General features: G+C 43.1%; 1 protein-coding gene across 3 annotated transcripts; it reads right to left on the bottom strand.

The window, feature by feature from the left end:
• Positions 1-1568: 1568 nt before the first annotated feature.
• Positions 1569-13116, bottom strand: ZSCAN16 (zinc finger and SCAN domain containing 16). 3 transcript variants are annotated; one of them, XM_027051882.2, is made up of 4 exons: positions 12981-13116; positions 12186-12809; positions 10813-10951; positions 1569-3482 (listed from the first exon to the last, which is right to left on the bottom strand). In XM_027051882.2, exons 2-4 carry the CDS (start codon positions 12570-12572, stop codon positions 2962-2964), a joined length of 1047 nt encoding a protein of 348 aa, XP_026907683.2. In that variant the 5' UTR covers positions 12573-12809; positions 12981-13116; the 3' UTR covers positions 1569-2961. The 3 variants fall into 3 exon arrangements, with proteins under 3 accessions (XP_026907683.2, XP_026907685.1, XP_053079263.1); XM_027051884.2 differs by lacking the exon at positions 1569-3482 and adding an exon at positions 6317-7791 and having other exon boundaries at positions 12186-13094; XM_053223288.1 differs by lacking the exon at positions 1569-3482 and adding an exon at positions 9581-10014 and having other exon boundaries at positions 12186-13094.
• Between the last annotated feature and the right edge of the window lie 5395 nt (positions 13117-18511).

Genomic DNA, 18511 nt, shown 5'->3' with positions numbered 1-18511 from the left:
CCCTGCACTTGTCCATTTCCTCCCCTCAAAGCTGCTGGCTCCTCATTCAAAATCCCCAGTTCACCACCACCCCCATCTGTGGCTGAGAGAGCTGCACCCCCCCCCCCACCTCCGTTTAGGGGCCTTGGACAATCACAGCTGTCTTGTCAGTTCACAAAAGCTTCAGACTACAATCCTCACCACTTTCAAAAAAACCAAAACCCATAAACAAAATAAAACACAATCATTCTCTCTCGAAAAAGATGGGAGGAGCAACGCACATGCTTCTGAGGTAACCGAGAACCTGGGCTCCTCTAGATCAGGTGCTGTGCACGGAGGGTGGCGGGTGGCTCCACAGGGACCCAGTGGTTCTGATTAGTGTCTAGCAGATAACTTCTCTTCTGCTAACTTTGGGCTTGAACACAGCTCTTCTTCCAACTGGTTGCACCCTCACCATCTTTCTCTTCAGGCTTCTGCACACTTACTGGGACAATGCATTTCTTCATGGTACCAGCAACTCAGATCTCTAACCTCACGCTCCTGTGCCTTATGCCTGGGTTATCCCAGGGTCTGCTGGCCTTTCTTCTCTTGCTGCAGCACTCTAGGCTGTCTCTGGCCCCTTACATTTGTCTCTCCTGGACTCTTATGGTCCCTCTGTCAGTATCAGGTGGTGGACACTGCAGTGGCAATTTGGAATCAACACCAAACCTAGAAAAGGGTAGCATGGTGTCAGTGCTCCAAACCAGTCTTCACTCAGCCTTTAAAGGTATCCAACTCTAAGACTAGGACAATTCTTTGTACTAACAGGTATTCACAACTATCTGAATAGAATGTTCTAGCATATAGAGGATAAAGGAAAACCAGTCTGTCATGTCTTTACCAATTTTAAGAGCCCTAATCTCATGCATGGCAGCCAGGATCATCTTTCTTCCCACTGCAGAAGCCTCTCTAATTTCAAGGTCAGGATCTGCCGGCAACTCCCGTGCACGTGTCTCAGCAAGACAAAAGGTAAAGGGGGAAGCTTCACTCAGTAAGCATTTAACTTTATTTTCAAAATAAGACATTTTTAATACTAGAGATTTAATGCTTTACTTTTCTCTTAGGACCATTAAAAAACCTTTTGTTTCAAATCCCTAAAATATTGCCCAGATAATTATTATAAAAACAAGTAGGAGTGTGAAGCTTGAGGTTTTAAAATTTTCTACCAAGTATGTTCAAAAGACGTAAAAGCCCAGTTTATCTTTGTGGAGCTACAGGGAATGGCCTAAGATTCATCTCCCAGTGGGAGTAGAGACCCAAAACTGACTGTGGTGGTTTAACTAGTCGAGCACAATACAAAAGCAAGGATGTCTGACTATTGTCTTCAGGAAGAGATTCGGTCACTGCCTGGTTGTTCTGGGAAGGCTATTCCTAAACCCAGTGGGCATGGCAGTTGAATGGTGTAACTCTGTCTGAATGCGCTGGGCCTCTGGCCACAATTTCTGTCATGTCATTAAAATTCTCAAATTAGGGATGTAAAACTGTTCCAAGTACATGAACTGCTAATATATTTCCAAGCCAGGAAGAAAAAAATTGATTATAATTTAGCCTTTTAATTTAGATTAGGTTACTGTATTTGCTTTAATAGTCTTCAATCCTCCAATTATAATATACTCTTTTGCTAAGGCTGAAAAGGTGCTATAAAGTTACTAAATTACTTTCTTAGGGTGTTTGCATTTTATCTGTTGCTGTTGCAGCCTCCTCAGGTATCTCTTTTACTACCTTCCTGAACTCAGAATCACAGGACGTCAAAGCTGGAAGATACCTTACCAGTGATTGATTAGGACAGCAATGTCCTTTAGAACTTTCTGCAGATAAAAATGGTCTATATCTGTGTTGTCCAATCCAGGTGCTACTAGCCACACGTGGCTGTTGAGTACTTAAAATGTCACTAACGAACAGGATTTTCGATTTTATTTCAGTTGATTTAAGTTTATACAGCCATGTGTGGGTGACTGGCTACTATATTGGACAATACAGTTCTAGACCGATCCCTCACATGTCCTTCAGTTTACAGTGACGGGAAACTCAGGAGTGATTTATCCACATTATAGATGCCTAATACACCATCACCCCCCTCCTTCCCAATAGCTCCTATTCATCGCTTAACTGCCTTCCTTTCCACTGGAATGTCTTCCTTAGCTTGCTATCTTTCCTGATGGTTTCCTCTTTTTCAGCAATGGCAAACAAATTCCACAAAATGATTGTACTCCCTACTTTAAGATAAAAATGAGATTAATATTTAGGCCATTCTAGCAGTAGTGGTGGAAAACAAATAGTATTGTTTTAGTTATTAATTTCAAAAGCAGCTTTAACTTAACACAATATATCTGGTAGGTTTCTGCTGTGTCATCTGCATGCTACGGAATGGGAAACGAAGGCAGAGAAAAACGTGAATGTTTAGGGGCACACAAGAGGCTCAGGTTGGTTGAGTGTGTGATTCTTGATTTCGGCTCAGGTCGTGATCTCATGGTTCATGAGTTCGAGTCCTACGTCGGGCTCTGCACTGACAGCACAGAACCTGCTTGGGAGTCTCTCTCTCTGCCCCTTCACACTTGTGTGCGCCTGCTTGGGATCTCTGTTTCTCTCAAAGTAAACAAATAAACTTAAAGTGAATGTTTGCCCAAAGTTGTACACTGAACGGTCAAGTAACAAGGAGAGCTGAGAAGTAGCATTCGCTGCCTTTCCACCAAGAAAATGGCTATTTTGGGCTGCAAGTCAGCAGTTATGTCAACAGACAAGGCTTTCTGAAATAACTCTTAACTCTTCCCAAGAAACTGAACTAATTTAGAAATAAAAGGAAACTTTCTCAGGTAGATTCTGTGGTGCCGGAGAAATGTTTAATGACTGAAGCTTTGCCTGCATTCAGGTTACTCAGTGTCTAAGGCGGATTCTCTGGGAACGAATGAGGCCTGAGGAGCTAAGAACGGTTCCTTCACCATCTTAGTAGAGCTTATTGGCTGTATGAATTCTCTGATGTCTGATAAGGGCCGAACTCACGCGGAAGGGCCTCCCGCACTCCTCACATTCATAGGGTTTTTCACCCGTGTGGATTCTCTGGTGCTGAATAAGACCTGTGCGCCCACTAAAATCTTTCCCGCATTCTTCGCATTTATAAGGTTTCACTCCAGTGTGTACTCTGTGATGTCCGAGGAGATGGGAGCGCTGAATGAAGGCCTTCCCACATTCGTCGCACTTGTAGGGTTTCTCTCCAGTGTGAGTCCTCCTGTGTTTGCTGAGGTCTGAGCTGTGACTGAAACTCTTCCCACAGTCCTCGCACGTGTAGTGCCTTCTTTCCCTCTGCGGCCACTCCACTCTGCCCTTGCTTTCAGTAGCATCTCTGGGCTCAGGAGGCAGAGGAATGTCTTTGTTAAGTCCGTCATTTACCTTGCCAAGGAACTGTGTGTCCTGGGGCATATCTTCCTTCTGGGACAACACTTCATTCTTAGTGCTGGTTTCATCACCTGTAACCAAACACAAAGGTGTCCTAATCTAAGTTTGAGAAAGAACACATGAACGCTCTAAATGTGTTATAAAAGTCACATACAATGCACAAACCAGAGATTTGGCACCATCAAATCATACCGACGATATAAGGAAGAAATTAAGAGGCGAGCGGGGAAGCCGGTGGCAGGGTTATTTGGGAAGAGATTAAGAAGAGAGAAGGCAGTGATGTGGATTGAAGGGTCACCTGGCAATCTCATGCACAGGCAGAGTGCTGAGCGGTAAATGAGGACTACGGATATGCTGGGGATAACGAAGACGGACAGACAGGGGGTCAGAGAACAGACGGGGAGGGAGCTGAGAGTTTGGGAGAAACACGTCAGGGCCTGAAACATAGGTGGTTAAGTGGGAGAAGATAGTGGGATTAGGGATCTGAACTGAATGTAGTGAGTAGGAACCATCAGAGAAAGGAACCGTATGAAGGATAATAATCAGTTAAAAGCAGGTTGAAAGCATGCAGGGCAGCATAAATAGAGGAAGTGACAATGGATGGTCTGGTGTGTGTCCACACTCTGATCTCCAGTGCCAGCCCTGAAACGTGATTTGCATCAGAATCACATGGATGGCTTCTTAAACCAGAATACTAGGCTTCCCACTCAGCTTTGATAAAGCTGGAGTAGAGCTCAAAAATTTGCATTTCTAACAAGTTTCCTGGTGGGAGAGATACTACGGGTTCAGGGACCACATTTTGAGAACCAACGGCGTAGGTATTTTTCAAGGTCCAACTCAAATACTCTCTCCTCCAGGAAGTCTTCCCTAAATCTCCCAAATTGGCTCTTTTCCCTCTTCCTGATCACTATGTCCTCAACCTCATGCTTTGCATACAATAGCACACAATAGCAAGTACTCAGTAAATATTTGAGTTGAACTTTGTAAGAAAATAGCTGTTTTGATGATTTGGAGGGGGTAGAAAGTGTCACCTATTCAGTCATGCTGTGACTACCATCTCAATGAACCTAGGAATCCTAACAGTGCAGCTGTCATTTAGTTAGTCCTCAGGGGCTCACTTGGCCTGAAGGAAGCAGCAGCAAGAGCTCCCAGGGCATCTCAGTGCCTGGGTAGGGCTGGAAACTCTGGCTCACATGGCTCACTGATGCCAAGCCACAAAGCCCACTCTTCACTGTCCTCACCGTGTCCCCCTTGCTCCCAATCGTCCTCAGATTTGTTCCTCCTGAAAAATCAGTTTTTAAAACCAGGCAGTAGACTTTCTCAAAGTTTGGATATTTGCTCGAAGATGATACTGTTTTGGAATGTAAATGCCATGTTATCCTTGGCTAGAAATTACAAGGACTAAATTAGAACCAGAGGATCAAGATTCCAGTCCTGGAACTGATCAATGTTTAAATTCTGGCAGGTGATAACTATTTTGGTTTCCTTCTCACCTCTGTGCCTTCTTTACCCATTGTTTGATCAGATGAGGGAAGATAGGATGAAGCATGTGTAAAAGTCTAACGTGTGACAGAAGTATTGCTAGGTTAGCAGGCTAAGAGTGATCAAGCAAATCATGGAAATCAGAGACACCTCCTACCATGAAAAGAAGTATTCTGAAACATCAGCATTAGCCTCAACAGCTTCTTTACATATAGCTGTCACCAGGGGCTGGCTTTCCCGGGGCTTACTGATGAATATTAACAACAACAAAAGACAGAGTTTGCCCTAAATAGTTCACCATCTTCAGTGTAATCTACCAGTCCTCAGGATAAGTCTCTCCCCCACAGCTTTGGGAGAAATCCAGAGAAAAATCTCATCAGGACTTCAAAAGTTTTTTTTGTCTTTTTTTTTTTAATACAAGGTCAGCTTTTTTTTGGTCAGCAACTGAAATTATAATCCTCTCCCTTAGATCTGCAACTGAACAATATAAAGAATATCGTATGGACATTGTCAAATGTGAGTTTTTTCATCTCATGGACCTCAGTCTACTTCTTGGTCAGCTGGAATTCAGGGTCTTGTTTATGTATCTCTACTAAGTGTTAGTCTCAGGCTAATACGATTCCAAGAGACCTTTTTTCAGAACGGACAAAATGAAAAATACTGGGTTCTGACATCTGCCAGGGCTGTCCTTCCAATGTTATTTTGGCATGTGTAATACCTAGAGTCCCTATCAGTTACAATTTGAGATTCACCCAGCCCTGCTGGTCACTGAGAGGAGATGTCCACAAAGCTCATTTGATCACCATGCGTACAGCTTGCTTGACAGTCTGGGGAGAAAGAACAAGGTTAAATGCTGAGTGAAACTGGAACAAACTGTCATTTCTTGCTAATGGAGAGTCAGTGCTGTAAGTTAATAGCATGCCCAGTACTTCAAAATGAAATACTTTAAAAATGTGTTACAAAGAGGGGCACCTGGGTGGCTCAGTCGGTTAAGTGTCCCACTTCAGCTCAGGTCACGATCTCACAGTTCATGGGTTCAAGCCCCACGTCGGGCTCTGTGCTGACAGCCTGGAGCCTGGAGCCTGCTTTGGATTCTGTGTCTCCCTCTCTGTCGACCCCTCTCCTGCTCACGCTCTGTTTCTCTCAAAAATAAATAAACATTAAAAAAAAGTCTCTCTGTTTAACAATAAATTATTTTTATTTAAAAAAAAAATTTTTTTTAACCTTTATTTATTTTTGAGACAGAGAGAGACAGAGCATTAACGGGGGAGGGGCAGAGAGCGAGGGAGACACAGAATGGGAAACAGGCTCCAGGCTCTGAGCCATCAGCCCAGAGCCGGACGCGGGGCTCGAACTCACAGACCGCGAGATCGTGACCTGAGCTGAAGTCGTACGCTTAACCGACTGAGCCACCCAGGCGCCCTATCAATAAATTATTTTTAAAAGATAGTGGCTTTTGGGTATGTTATTGTGATGACTTTTAACAACCATTCTGGACCAGCAGGCAGGAGGCCCAGCCTCTGACTATAATCTCAGCTCTGCCTATAACTCTGGAGACTCAGACAAGTCACAACCATCGTGGTGTATTTCTTCACCAGTAAAATGAGGATTTGGACCAGATGTTACATGCTTTTAATAAAGTTGAAAGACATGTCTTAAAATGTATTATGATTTCTGCAGGGTTTTTTTTGTTTTGTTTTGGTGGGTTTTGTTAGTTTTTTGCTTCTCAGTTCTGGGGAGTGTGGTGGTGGGGACACAGATAAAAATTGTATATGGCCCTTGGTGCTGTATCTTAGAAAAAAAAGTCCTACTTACACTGTTCAGTGCAGACAGAGAGGATTCTGTAAGAATTCTCAGACCTCATAGAATAGCTAGATTTCATAAAGCACCTTTCAGTAGATTATATTAAGGGAAGACAACTTCTATTTTCCCTTGACAAGTTATTTTGATAGTAGCACGTATGTAAGCCTCTACAATTTTTGGTTTAGGAACTGTATTTTTCTGAATTTATAACACGTAGAGTGAAAGTAGTCCAGAGATATCATTAAAAAAACAAAGAAAGACCGACCATCTAGAACTTAAAGTTTTGCAGACTATCCATCATAAGCAATAATTCTGTGTTCTATACTGAGAATTTAGCATGTGGACATGTTAAAATATTCTTGTGACCTATCTGTTAAATTTGTTTTGAAGATTTTAAAAAATGTTTTTTAATTTATTTTGAGAGAGAGAGAGAGGGAGGGAGGGAGGGAGAAAGGAGTGGGGGAGGGGCAGAGAGAGAAGGAGAGAATCCCAAGCAGGCTCCTTGCTGTCAGTGCAGAGCCCAACGCGGGGCTCAATCTCACCATGAGATCCTGACCTGAGCTGAAGTTGGATGCTTAACTGACTGAGCCACCCAGGCACACCAGTTCTTTTTTTTTTTTCCCCCCCTAATTTATTTACTTATTTAGGGGGAGAGAGAGAGGGAATCCCAAGCATGATCCATGCTGTCAGTTCAGAGCCTGACTCGGGCCTCGATCCCACGAACTGTGAAAGCATGACCTGAGATGAAATCCAGAGTCAGGGGCTTAACCCACAGAGCCACCCAGGTGCCCTCTTACCAGTTCTTATCTTGTGTCTCAGCACTGGCTACAGCTGGCTGAAGCTCCTGTTGTCCAGTGACGCCACCCTCTTCTGTGTCTCTTACTTTTCTGACAGTCCCTGATCTGTCTCCTTTACAGAATCCTCTTCCTCCACCCCAAATTCACATGGTGGCATGCCTCAAAAATTTACATGTGCCTCTCTTCTCTTCACTTGGTACGTTCTTCTTGGTCAATTTCATCTACAGCCATGTCTTCTACCATCTACTCAGGGGCAATTCCCAAATCTCTTTTCTCCTCCCACATCTTCCTCCTGTATCTAGAATCATATTTTAAATTGTACTGCCTACAGAATTGTATTTGGATGTTTCAGAGACAGCACATTCGTATGTATAAAAACCGAACCTACTCTAAATCTTCACACACAGATACATCCACCTTCTGATTTTTCTCTCACTCACTGACACCATTATCTGCCAGCTGCCCAAGTCGTGAACTTTGGTTTTATTATAACAGTCCCCCACCACCAATATCCAGTCAGATATGTTCACTAATAAATGAATAATATGGATCTCTTGAATTTCCTCCTTCCTCTCTCCAGCCTTAGTCTACCATGCTCTATATCTGAAAGTGGTCTCCCCTCACCCTGCCCTGTGTTTATATCTTTTCTCCTTACTATAGTTGTGCGCTCATTCACTTACAGGCTTTGGAAAATAGAGAAGAATATGTCACTTGTGATTTCATTAGCTTCAAATAATCTTTGACTACATTTGGAGATATCATTCCAATGTTTTCCTTTGTAACTTTAAAAAAAAAGTAGAATCACTGATAGTGATTTTTAAACACTCAAATCTGGGGTGCCTGGGTGGCTCAGTTGGTTAAGCATCCGACTTCAGCTCAGGTCATGATCTCACGGTTTGTGAGTCTGAGCCCCGCGTCAGGCTCTGTGCTGATAGCTTGGAGCCTGGAGCCTGCCTTGGATTCTGTGTCTCCTCTCTCTGCCCCTCCCCAACTGGTGCTCTATGTCTCTCAAAAAATAAATAAATGTAAAAAAAAAAATTAAAAATAAATAAATAAATAAAAACTCAAATCTGTGTCACCCACTTCTCTATTTAATGTAACAGACCTCCATCTCTGATAGGATGAAGTTCTGTTCCTTAGCATGGTATCCAGGAACTTTCACCATTGGCCTTGCATTTTTCCCTTCTACAAAATTCTCTTCATCAAAATCAAAAACACCTCACAGCAACTGTTGTTCTTAGAATGCTGCTTTCATGCTGCTTCCCCACCCCCCACACTGTTCTCTCTGCCTGGGATGCTTCCCTTCCCACCCATGTGACCATCTCAGCTCAAGCAAACCCACTCTGATACTCCTGCAGGCCAACCACAGGGACAGCTGTCCTGTTTTGGGCAGGTTATAGCATAATTGCTCACTTCTCTGTTTCTTGAAGAGGAGTCTCACCCTTGTATTCCTAACATCTAGCATGGCCCCTGGCATATCGCAGCTGCTCAACAACGTTTATAAAAGAAGAATGAACAGAAGAGGAAGTCTCGGTCTCACCTTCAAAGCTAACCAATATCCAACACTACACTCGAGAGCACTAAGAGACTCTTTTAAGTTACACATAATTGAATGCCATCTTTCCAGGTATCAGCTAGAAAGATCTTCACTTAAAATCATTTTTCAGATTAGACAAATCACCTGGCAGGGAGTCTAGAGAATGAGAAAACCATACTGGTAAAATTTATAGCAGCGAGAATGAATCCATAACAGACTGGAGTATAAATACTGCCCCAGGTGGGAAGAGGCTCTTGAGAAAGGACAGAGAGCATTGAAAAAAAAACAAAACAAAAAAAACAACAACAACTCCAGTGTTTGGGCAAAACTGGGATTTAAAGTTTGTTTACTTTTGGGTGCCAGGGAGGCTCAGTCGGTTGAGCGTCTCTTTTTTTTTAATTTTAATTTTTTTTTTAACGTTTATTTATTTTAGACACAGAGAGACAGAGCATGAACGGGGCAAGGGTCAGAGAGAGAGGGAGACACAGAATCAGAAGCAGGCTCCAGGTTCTGAGCTGTCAGTACAGAGCCTGATGCGGGGCTTGAACTCACGGACCGGAAGATCACGACCTGAGCCGAAGTCGGACGCTTAACCGACTGAGCCACCCAGGCACCCGGAGCGTCTGACTCTTGATTTCAGCTCAGGTCATGATCTCACGGTCCCTGGGTCTGAGCCGCACATTGGGCTCCATGCTGACAGTGCAGATCCTGCTTGGGATTCTGTCTCCTTCTCTCTCTGCTCCTCCCCCACTTGCTCAATGCTCCCTCTCTCAAAATGAATAAATAAACTTAAAAAAAAAAAGTAATTAAGGGCACCTGGGTGGCTCAGTCGGTTGAGTGTCCGACTTCGGCTCAGGTCATGATCTTGCGGTCCATGAGTTCGAGCCCCGCGTCAGGCTCTGTGCTGACGGCTCGGAGCCTAGAGCCTGCCTCAAATTCTGTGTCTGCCTCTCTCTCAGCCCCTCCCCCACTCATGCTCTGTCTCTGTCAAAAATAAATAAAAACATTAAAAATAAACATAGGAGGAAGAGATGCCAATAGTACACATGCACACAGAAAAGGCCACATAAAGACACAGCAAGTCTGTGAGTCAAGGAGGGAGGCCTCACCAGAAACCAGGCCCGCTGACACCTTGATCTTGGACTTCCAGAACGGTGAGAAAATAAATTTCTGTGTGTAAGTCACACAGAAATGGTGGTATTCTGTTTCAGGAGCCCTACTAGACTAATAGAGAGTGTCATACAAATTCTCCTGCTCAAAATGTAAATTTAAGAGAATTCAGAACTAGAATAACAACAGATATTTAACATAATATTTGTTATTAAAGCGTTTGTTTATTTTAAGAGAGAGAGAGAGAGAGCGAGCGTGAGCATGAGCAGGGGACAGGGGCAGAGAGAGAGAATCCCAAACAGGCTCTGAGCCCTGAGCAGTGCTTGATCCCATGAACTATGAGATCCTGACCTGAGCTAAAATCAAGAGTTGGACGCTTAACTGACCTAGCCACCCAGGTGCCCCAGAAATGTAAGGTGTTATTAACTTGAGTGAGTATTTAAATTCCATCCCCCATCCACTGGGCCAAGTAGCAGCTTTTAAGTCTAATGAAAAAGTAAATTTTCATAATTCTTTCCACGATAATAAGGCAACACTAGGAAGGGCGGTAAAATCTTCCAGAGTGAGGTGGAGGATAAACAGGAAAACTCGAAAAGGAGAAGATCAGAGTGAGAAAGTTCCTGTCCAACACAAGGAACCACATCTTCCCTCACATAAAGTCTTGCTCCTTACCATTCCTCTGGGGATCCCCAGATTCCTGCTCCTCGTGGATCCTCTCGGGATGGAGCCGGACAGTCAGTGACTCTTGGGGCCTTCCCAAGGGGGCCAACTTGTCCAAGAGCGTGTCCTGTCTTTCTGAATTGGCTGGGACCTGGAGACAATGAAACATTGACTGGGCTGGTAAAAGGCAGATTTTGTGAAAGAACTTAAAGACCTTTAGAGAAAAGATCAAAAGAAGCATTTGCCAGGGACAGGAACACAAAAGGGAAAAATTCTCATTCAATTGCAAATGGCAACAAATGACTAATCTCTGTACTTCAGGCCACTGGAGAGGGAAATTCTCACAAGGACCCGCAGAAGTGCAGGATCACAATCTTGGGATTTGGAAAGAATCTTAAAAATTATCTAGCCCAACTTCCACCAAACAGGGGCACTTCTCTAACTTCTTTGTCCAATATGATAGCCACAAGCACAACGTGCTTACTGAGCACTTGAAATGTAGTTAGCAGGAACTGAGATATGCAAAGGGTAAAATACACAATGAATTTTGAAAGTAATACAAAAAAGAATGTAAAATAGCTCATTTTTTATAGTATCTACATGATTACTTTGGGATAAGTATATTATTATTAAATATAAGATTACATATATGTAAAAGTGTATATATATGTGTGTGTATATACATACACACACACACACACATATATATGTATACACACACACACACATATATATACACGGTTTTTTAGTATTTATTTTTGAGAAAGAGACAGAGTGTGAGCCGGGGAGGGGCAGAGAGACGGAGACAGAATCTGAAGCAGGCTCCGATGCTCTAAGTCACCAACCAGGTTATTATGACCTGAGCCAAAGTCGGATGCTTAACTGACTGAGCCACCCGGCATCCCGCTTTGGGTTAAATATATTTAATTTCACTTGGTTTCATTTTTTAAAATGTAGCTACTAGAAAACTTTAACTACACATGTGGCTCACAGTATAATTCTATTGGACAGTGCTGTTCTGTAACATTCTTGACATCTACTTGAACCCACCTTAACTATTTTCCTATGAAAAGAGAGGGTTTTCTCATTTTTTAAAAAATTTTATTACCAGGTAGCCCATTTCTTAATAGTTAGCTGTGAATTTTGGAGACTTCTTTACCTCTGATACCTATTTGCCTTTCAAACTGATTCGGAATCCGTCCCCAGCGTCTTTACTGAACTACACTTGAGTTATTCGACATCGGCAGCCAGGTCCCTCCCTAAGCCTTGTTCTCCTCTAGGATAACATATGCAATACCTTCAGGTGTCCTTTCCCATGCCTTTTCTGCTTTGGCTCGGTCCATACACCCTCATCTCTCACAGCCTGGGCACTGTCCCCTTCCCACCTGGTTCTGAGGCTCATCCAGCTCTCTCTCCAGGTCCTCCAGCAAGCTCACCGCCTCCTCCCCAGTGTTTGGATGGTGCGCCTGCACCCACTGCTGCAGGTCCCTGGGAAGAATGCTCAGGAACTGCTCCAGCACCAGCAGGTCTAAAATCTGCTCCTTGGTGTGGCACTCCGGCCTCAGCCACCGGCGGCACAGCTCCCACAGCCGGGTGAGAGCCTCCCTGGGCCCGGGTGCATCCCGATAGCAGAGCCTCCTGAAGTGCTGCCGGAACACTTCCCTCTTGCGGGGGCTGTAGTTTTGTGGGCCGGGGTCCCGTCCCCGGTAACGGTCTTCTGCCTTCACTACCCCAAGTCCTCTTTGTCCCTCGGGTTCCAGGGCTGCGGCCATTCTGGGCTGTGCTGGAGGATAATCGTCTCTGGGGCGGATTCAAGGCCGGTCTCTGGGAAGCTTGTTTCGGAGAGAAAGTTGGAGGCGGAGAAACGACGGAAGGTGCAGCGAGCGCAAAGCCACGCTACCCCGGGCGGCCGGCGCCCTCGAAGGCTGCGCGGACGCGCACCGAGCGGGGCTGTCCTCTCTCCGGGGCAGCGGACGCTGCTTATGCAGCCCGGAGCCACAGGTGCTCACCTGCACGAAGGTCGCGCTGCTCACCGGGTTGCGTACAGGTTACCCGGGAGCACGCACGGCGGCTGCACAGACCGCCGCGAAACACACGCCGCTCGGGGCTCCACGGCTGTGGGGACCCGCCCGCCCCCGGCCCCTTCCCCGCACAGGACCCAGGAGCCAGGGCGGACTCACCTCGCCCGCGCACACGCACAGGGACCACCACCGCGATCTCCCGGAGGCACGGAACAAAGGCTGGAACCCGGCCGGCCGATGGCGTCGGCCACGGGCACTTCCGGCCGCTCTAGGCTCCCTTGCCTCTGTGGCGGCGGCCGCACCTCCCTGCCCGCCTTCCGGGGAGGACCTGGCGGACCAGCGGGCCCTGGGCGGGGCCCGCGGCGCGTCCTGCCAGTGCTTTTTAGGTTCACTTATTAAATACGTGGTATGAAAAAAACAATGCATTCACATCGTTCAGTATTTAAGAAGAGTGTTCTCCAGCATTTAGTTTGGCAGTGTTTTTCGGGACACGCGCACGGGTGGGTAGACGCATCCGCAGGTGCATGTTCCCCTCGCTTGTCTCCTCCTACCAACTAATACTGGAGATTGTTCATAAAGGGCTTCCTGCAGCCTCCGGCTTGCTTTTTTCTTTTCCTTTCCTTTCTTTTCTTTTCTTTTCTTTTCTTTTCTTTTCTTTTCTTTTCTTTTCTTTTCTTTTCTTTTCTTTTCTTTTCTCTTTTCCTCCTCTTTTTAGGCAATTGCATTGTACTCAATTGGTCGTATGTGCCGTCGTTTATTAATAATTACCCCGTTGATAGTCATGTAGGTTGTTTCCAATCTTTTCTTTTACAAACGCTGCTACAATAAGTTACTGTAAACATACTTCTGTCTCATGTGTAAGGTTATTTCCATAGTATATATTCCTAGAAGTAGAATTAGTGGAGTATAGAGGAAGGGTATTCGTACTTTTGTAACTGGTAACATTACCAGTCATGAAACCTACTAGAGATGTTCTGGTTTACCTATATTTGGCCATATAATCTTGTAAAATATTTCGATGTTTGCTAATCTCTTGGGTTAGAAATGCATCATTGTTGGTTTTTTTTTTTCCCCCTCTTTCCCTTTCTTATACAAACCCTGATCATTCACCTACTATGCCTGGCACTGTTCTGGAAGCTGTAACTATAACAGAAGATAAGGCCCTTGCCTTCATGGATTTTATAATTTAGTGTGTGTGTGCTTGTACATATGAGGTAGGCAGGCAATAAAAAAAAAATGAGAAAAACGTATAGTGTATTAGATGGTGGATGTTACTGCCAAGCAGAAAATAAAGGAAATATGAAGTTTGGAGGGAGAAACAAGTAATGCAATTTTAAGTAGGGTGGACATGGAGGACCTCACTAGTACATTGGCATTTAAGCAAAGATTGAGGGAGATGGGTGAGTGTGTCATCAGGGTAAATTTGTTTCAGGGAGAGGATAGCAAATGCTCAGGCTGGAGTGGAGTGTGTTTGAAATATTCTAGGCACAGGGAGGAGGCTTATGTGTCCAAAACTAAGGGAAGAAAAGGGTGTTGGGAGTAGAGAGAGGGAGAGAAATGAGGGTCTTGGGTGAGTTCAAGGATCTTGCTTTTTACTCTTGGGAAGCCATTCAGAATTTCTGAGAAGAGGAGTAACATGTTCAGATACAGTTACCGAAAAGACTACCGTGTTAAAAATAAACTTGTAAGTGAAGGGGATTGGACGAGGGCAGAAGCAGGGAGATCCATTCAAAAGCTATTACTACCTTGGAGTGGGGATGGTTCTGAGCATGGCATAAAACCCTAAGGACATATAACTGAAAACTCATAAAGGAAAAGACGAATGTAACTGGCGATGTTAAAATTTGCAATTTCAAATGAAGAAAATAAAAACTAAGCCAGAGTAACATATGCCAGCCATCTAAAAGACACAGGACTGATTTTCCTAAAACACACAGACCTCTTACACACACACACACACACACACACACACACACACACACAGAAAAATATCAACAAGCCAATAGAAAAATTGGCAAACTTAAGTAGACATTTATAGAACACAAATATTAATAGACAATAATATGAAAAGGAGCTCAAGTTCACAAAGAATTTAAATTAAAACAATAACAAACTTTTCTTAAATTGTTCAAATTACTAAAGACAGAAAGATTAGTCATATTCAGTATTGGAAAGTATGTGAAAATATAGGCATTCTTACTTTGTATATTTTTGGAAAGCAAGACTTTTTAAAATTACTACGTCCATACCTCCTGATGCAGCAACTGAGTTTCTTGGAATTATTCATGTAGAAATATTTACACAAATGTTCAAATATACACTAAGAAACATTGTTTATTTGAAGTGGGAAACCCAAATGTCCACATTTGGGAATTTAAATTTTTATATGCCCAATCTTTTTAAAGGCTAAAAACTCAAAGATACCAAAGGCATATTGAGTAAAAAAAGTAAGTTACAAAACAGTATATAATACTATTTTTACAGAATAATTGTGTTCTGTGATTATCACTTCAGGTAAACTTACAGGGAACCTGATTTTATACATTATATATTTCTGTAAAATGTAAGTTTTTTATTAAAATTTTTTAAATTATATTTTATTAAACATTTTTTTAATGTTTATTTATTTTTGAGAGAATGAGAGAGACAGCGTGAGCAAGGGAGGGGCAGAGACAGAGGGAGACACAGAATCCGAAGCAGGGTCCAGGCTCTGAGCTGTCAGCACAGGACTCGAATTCATGAACTGGGAGATCATGACCTGAGCTGAAGTCAGAGGCTTAACTGACTGAGCCACCCAGGTGCCCCAAAATGTAACATTTTAACAAAAGATTTTATCTTTAAGTAATCTCTACACCCAACATGGGGCTTGAACTCATGACCCTGAGATCAAGAGTTGTAGCTCCACCAACAAAGCCAGGCAGGCATCCCTGTAAACTGTAACTTTCTACACAAACTTACTACTGCTGGCTTAACCAGGAAAGAATTATTTTAAAACATCATTTGTTCTTCACAACCTACAACTTTCCTGTTTGGGGAATGTCACCGATATCCCTTTTCTCTATGAAATTCTTTGGCTGGCAGGTCATCTGGTAAAAGGGTGTAATTCCTTTAAGATGAAGAACAGAGCCAATTTCCCTTTGCTTTGAAGGCAGATACAAGTGATGAAATACACCAGGGCGGGACATTTAGGAGATGCAGAAATGAGCAAATTCAAACTACAGAGGAAGCTCCACTATGCCCTGCTGCCCCCTTCAGTGAGTTTCTCCCTCCTTATCTAATGTATCAAATTCTCTCACTGGGTTCCAAACACAAACCCTGTTTCAGGTCCTGAACTTTTTTTTTTTAAACTTCTATCTTCCAAATTTACCACCGCACCTCCCCCGTCCCCCGAAAAAAAAAAACACCTCACAAAAACACTAGTAGATGGTTTTTTAAAAAATATTTTATTTATTATTTAATTAAATGTTTTTATTTAGTTTTGAGAGAAACAGAGAAAGCGAGCAGGGAGGGGCAGGGAGACAGAGGATCCGAAGCTGGCTCTGAGCTGACGGGAGAGAGCCCAATGCAGGGCTCGAACCCACGTACGGTGAGATCATGACCTGAGACAAAGTTGGATGCTTAACAACTGAGCCACCCAGGTGCCCCACAAGTACACTATTTCAAAATAACAGTATTTTATGGGTGTATATTTTCACTTGTTTTCATTATTTAAAAAGGGAGAAAATAAATGAACAAAATGATGTGGTAAAGAAAGAATTCTTGAGACATCTTCTGCACAAACGGGTGGTTTTATTATAGCACGGAGACTGGACCTGTGGGCAGGAAGAGCCACCCGGGGATTGTGAAGACAGACTGATTATCTACTTGGGAGTTCGGGGAGGTAAAGACAAAGGAAGTTTCCAAAGGGATTTTCATATATTAAAGAAGACTCAAAGGATCCAGCAGGTCAAGTTTTTCCCTCTAGTGAGAGGCATTAACGTTGAAACAGTAGGGAGTTCCTGGAGAAATGTTACACCCTGCCTGCCTCAACTATTTGTCAATGGCTGCAGGCTATAAGGAAATTTAATTTTATCTACGTTTCCTTTTTGCCTTTGTTCCTCACATTACTGAGCATTCAAGGAATTAGAAAAAGAAACCCCCAAGTAAAAGTTTAGAAAAATAAAAAGAATTAGAAAATAGAAAAAGTGACATTAATAGATCCAAAAATGAACTATTTGTAAGCAAGCCCATTAAAAACAAAAAACCTATAGTAAATCCAATTGAGAGAAAAAATTTAAAAATTGTAAATGACAAATAGCAGATGAAGAAGAAAGTATGCTATCAAAATTTTAAAAATCTTAATGATGGGGATTTTCTGGGAAAGAACCTTTAGTTCCAAAATTTATTCAAGAAGAAAAATCAGGGTGCCTGGGTAGCTGCTAGTTAAGCATCCGACTCTTGATTTCGACTCAGGTCATGATCTCACAGTTCTTGAGTTCAGGCCCTGAATCAGGCTCTGTGCTGACAGTGTGGAGCCTGCTTGGCATTCTCAGTCTGTCTCTCTCTCTCTCTCTCTCTCTCTCTCTCTCTCTCTGCCCCTCCCCCACTCATGTGCACGGCTCTCTCTCTCTCTCAAAATAAATAAACTTAAAAAAAAAAAAGTAGTGGAAAAATCTAGGAGCACCTTGTTGGCTCAGTCAGTGGAGCATATGACTCTTGATCTCAGTGATGCAGTTTTGAGCCCCACGGTGGGTGTAGGGATTACTTAAAAAAAAAAAAAAGTAGAAAAACCTAAATAAACCAATCCTAAAGGAAATAATTGAAAAAGCTACCAAAGAATCATCTCCAGAAAGGCTCAATTCTGTAATATTTTAATTTTTAAAAAGTATTTACCACATGTGTATGATGAATTCTAATGTTTTCATCTGGAATATACAGAGTAGAAAGGTGAGAATCACTCCCTTTTCATGACCTAAGTACACTTGATATTTTGTTATTTCCAATTTTTAATATTTTAAGACTGTTTTACATATTATATTTTAAAAATACTTGTATAGGCTGTTTAACATTTAAACATAATAAAAACTTTTCATTTTATTATAAGCCCTTCGTAAGAATAAATCATATCTACATACTGTTTAAGATAATAAATCGTACCTTACAGAAGAGTTGGGATGCTGACATGAGATACAAGATGCTGGACACAACTGGTGTTCCAACAAATAACAGCCATGATTGTCACAGTTTGCAAAGGACTTTTCATTTTGCCACATCATTTATTTAGTATAAAATGGGTACTGCTATCTCACAACGCACTTTTTCCTGTTTAGGAGGAATGGGCAAATCACCCGCTTCCCAGAGAGGCCAAGAATGTCTTCCTTCTCCTGGGGAGAGTCCTTCTGCTTGGCTGGCTTTGCTAAGAAGCCGTAGAACATGGCTTTTCCATAGGACACAGGTGTCCTGTGTCCCATCACCCAGAGGCCCACACAGGGTCCAGGTCGCGGTACAAACCACAGTGAGCTGAGATTGGGTACGGGTCTTTCATTATCAGGGATTTGACGTCCAAGGCATAGAAATGAAGGGTGGATTAATACTGAGGGCTTCAGCCTCCAGGTCTTCCACGTTTTCACTGCCTTTGCTTCCACTTCCTGTTTGCGGTTGGTTTTTCTTGTGTCTTTGACCTTTCTCTTTCCCTGTTCATCCCTGACCCT

The sequence above is a fragment of the Acinonyx jubatus genome, chromosome B2 (genome assembly GCF_027475565.1).
Source record: "Acinonyx jubatus isolate Ajub_Pintada_27869175 chromosome B2, VMU_Ajub_asm_v1.0, whole genome shotgun sequence".
Classification (NCBI taxonomy): Eukaryota; Metazoa; Chordata; class Mammalia; order Carnivora; family Felidae; genus Acinonyx; species Acinonyx jubatus.
Note: the sequence above shows the minus strand (reverse complement) of the source record. Positions and strands in the feature narration are given on the sequence as shown.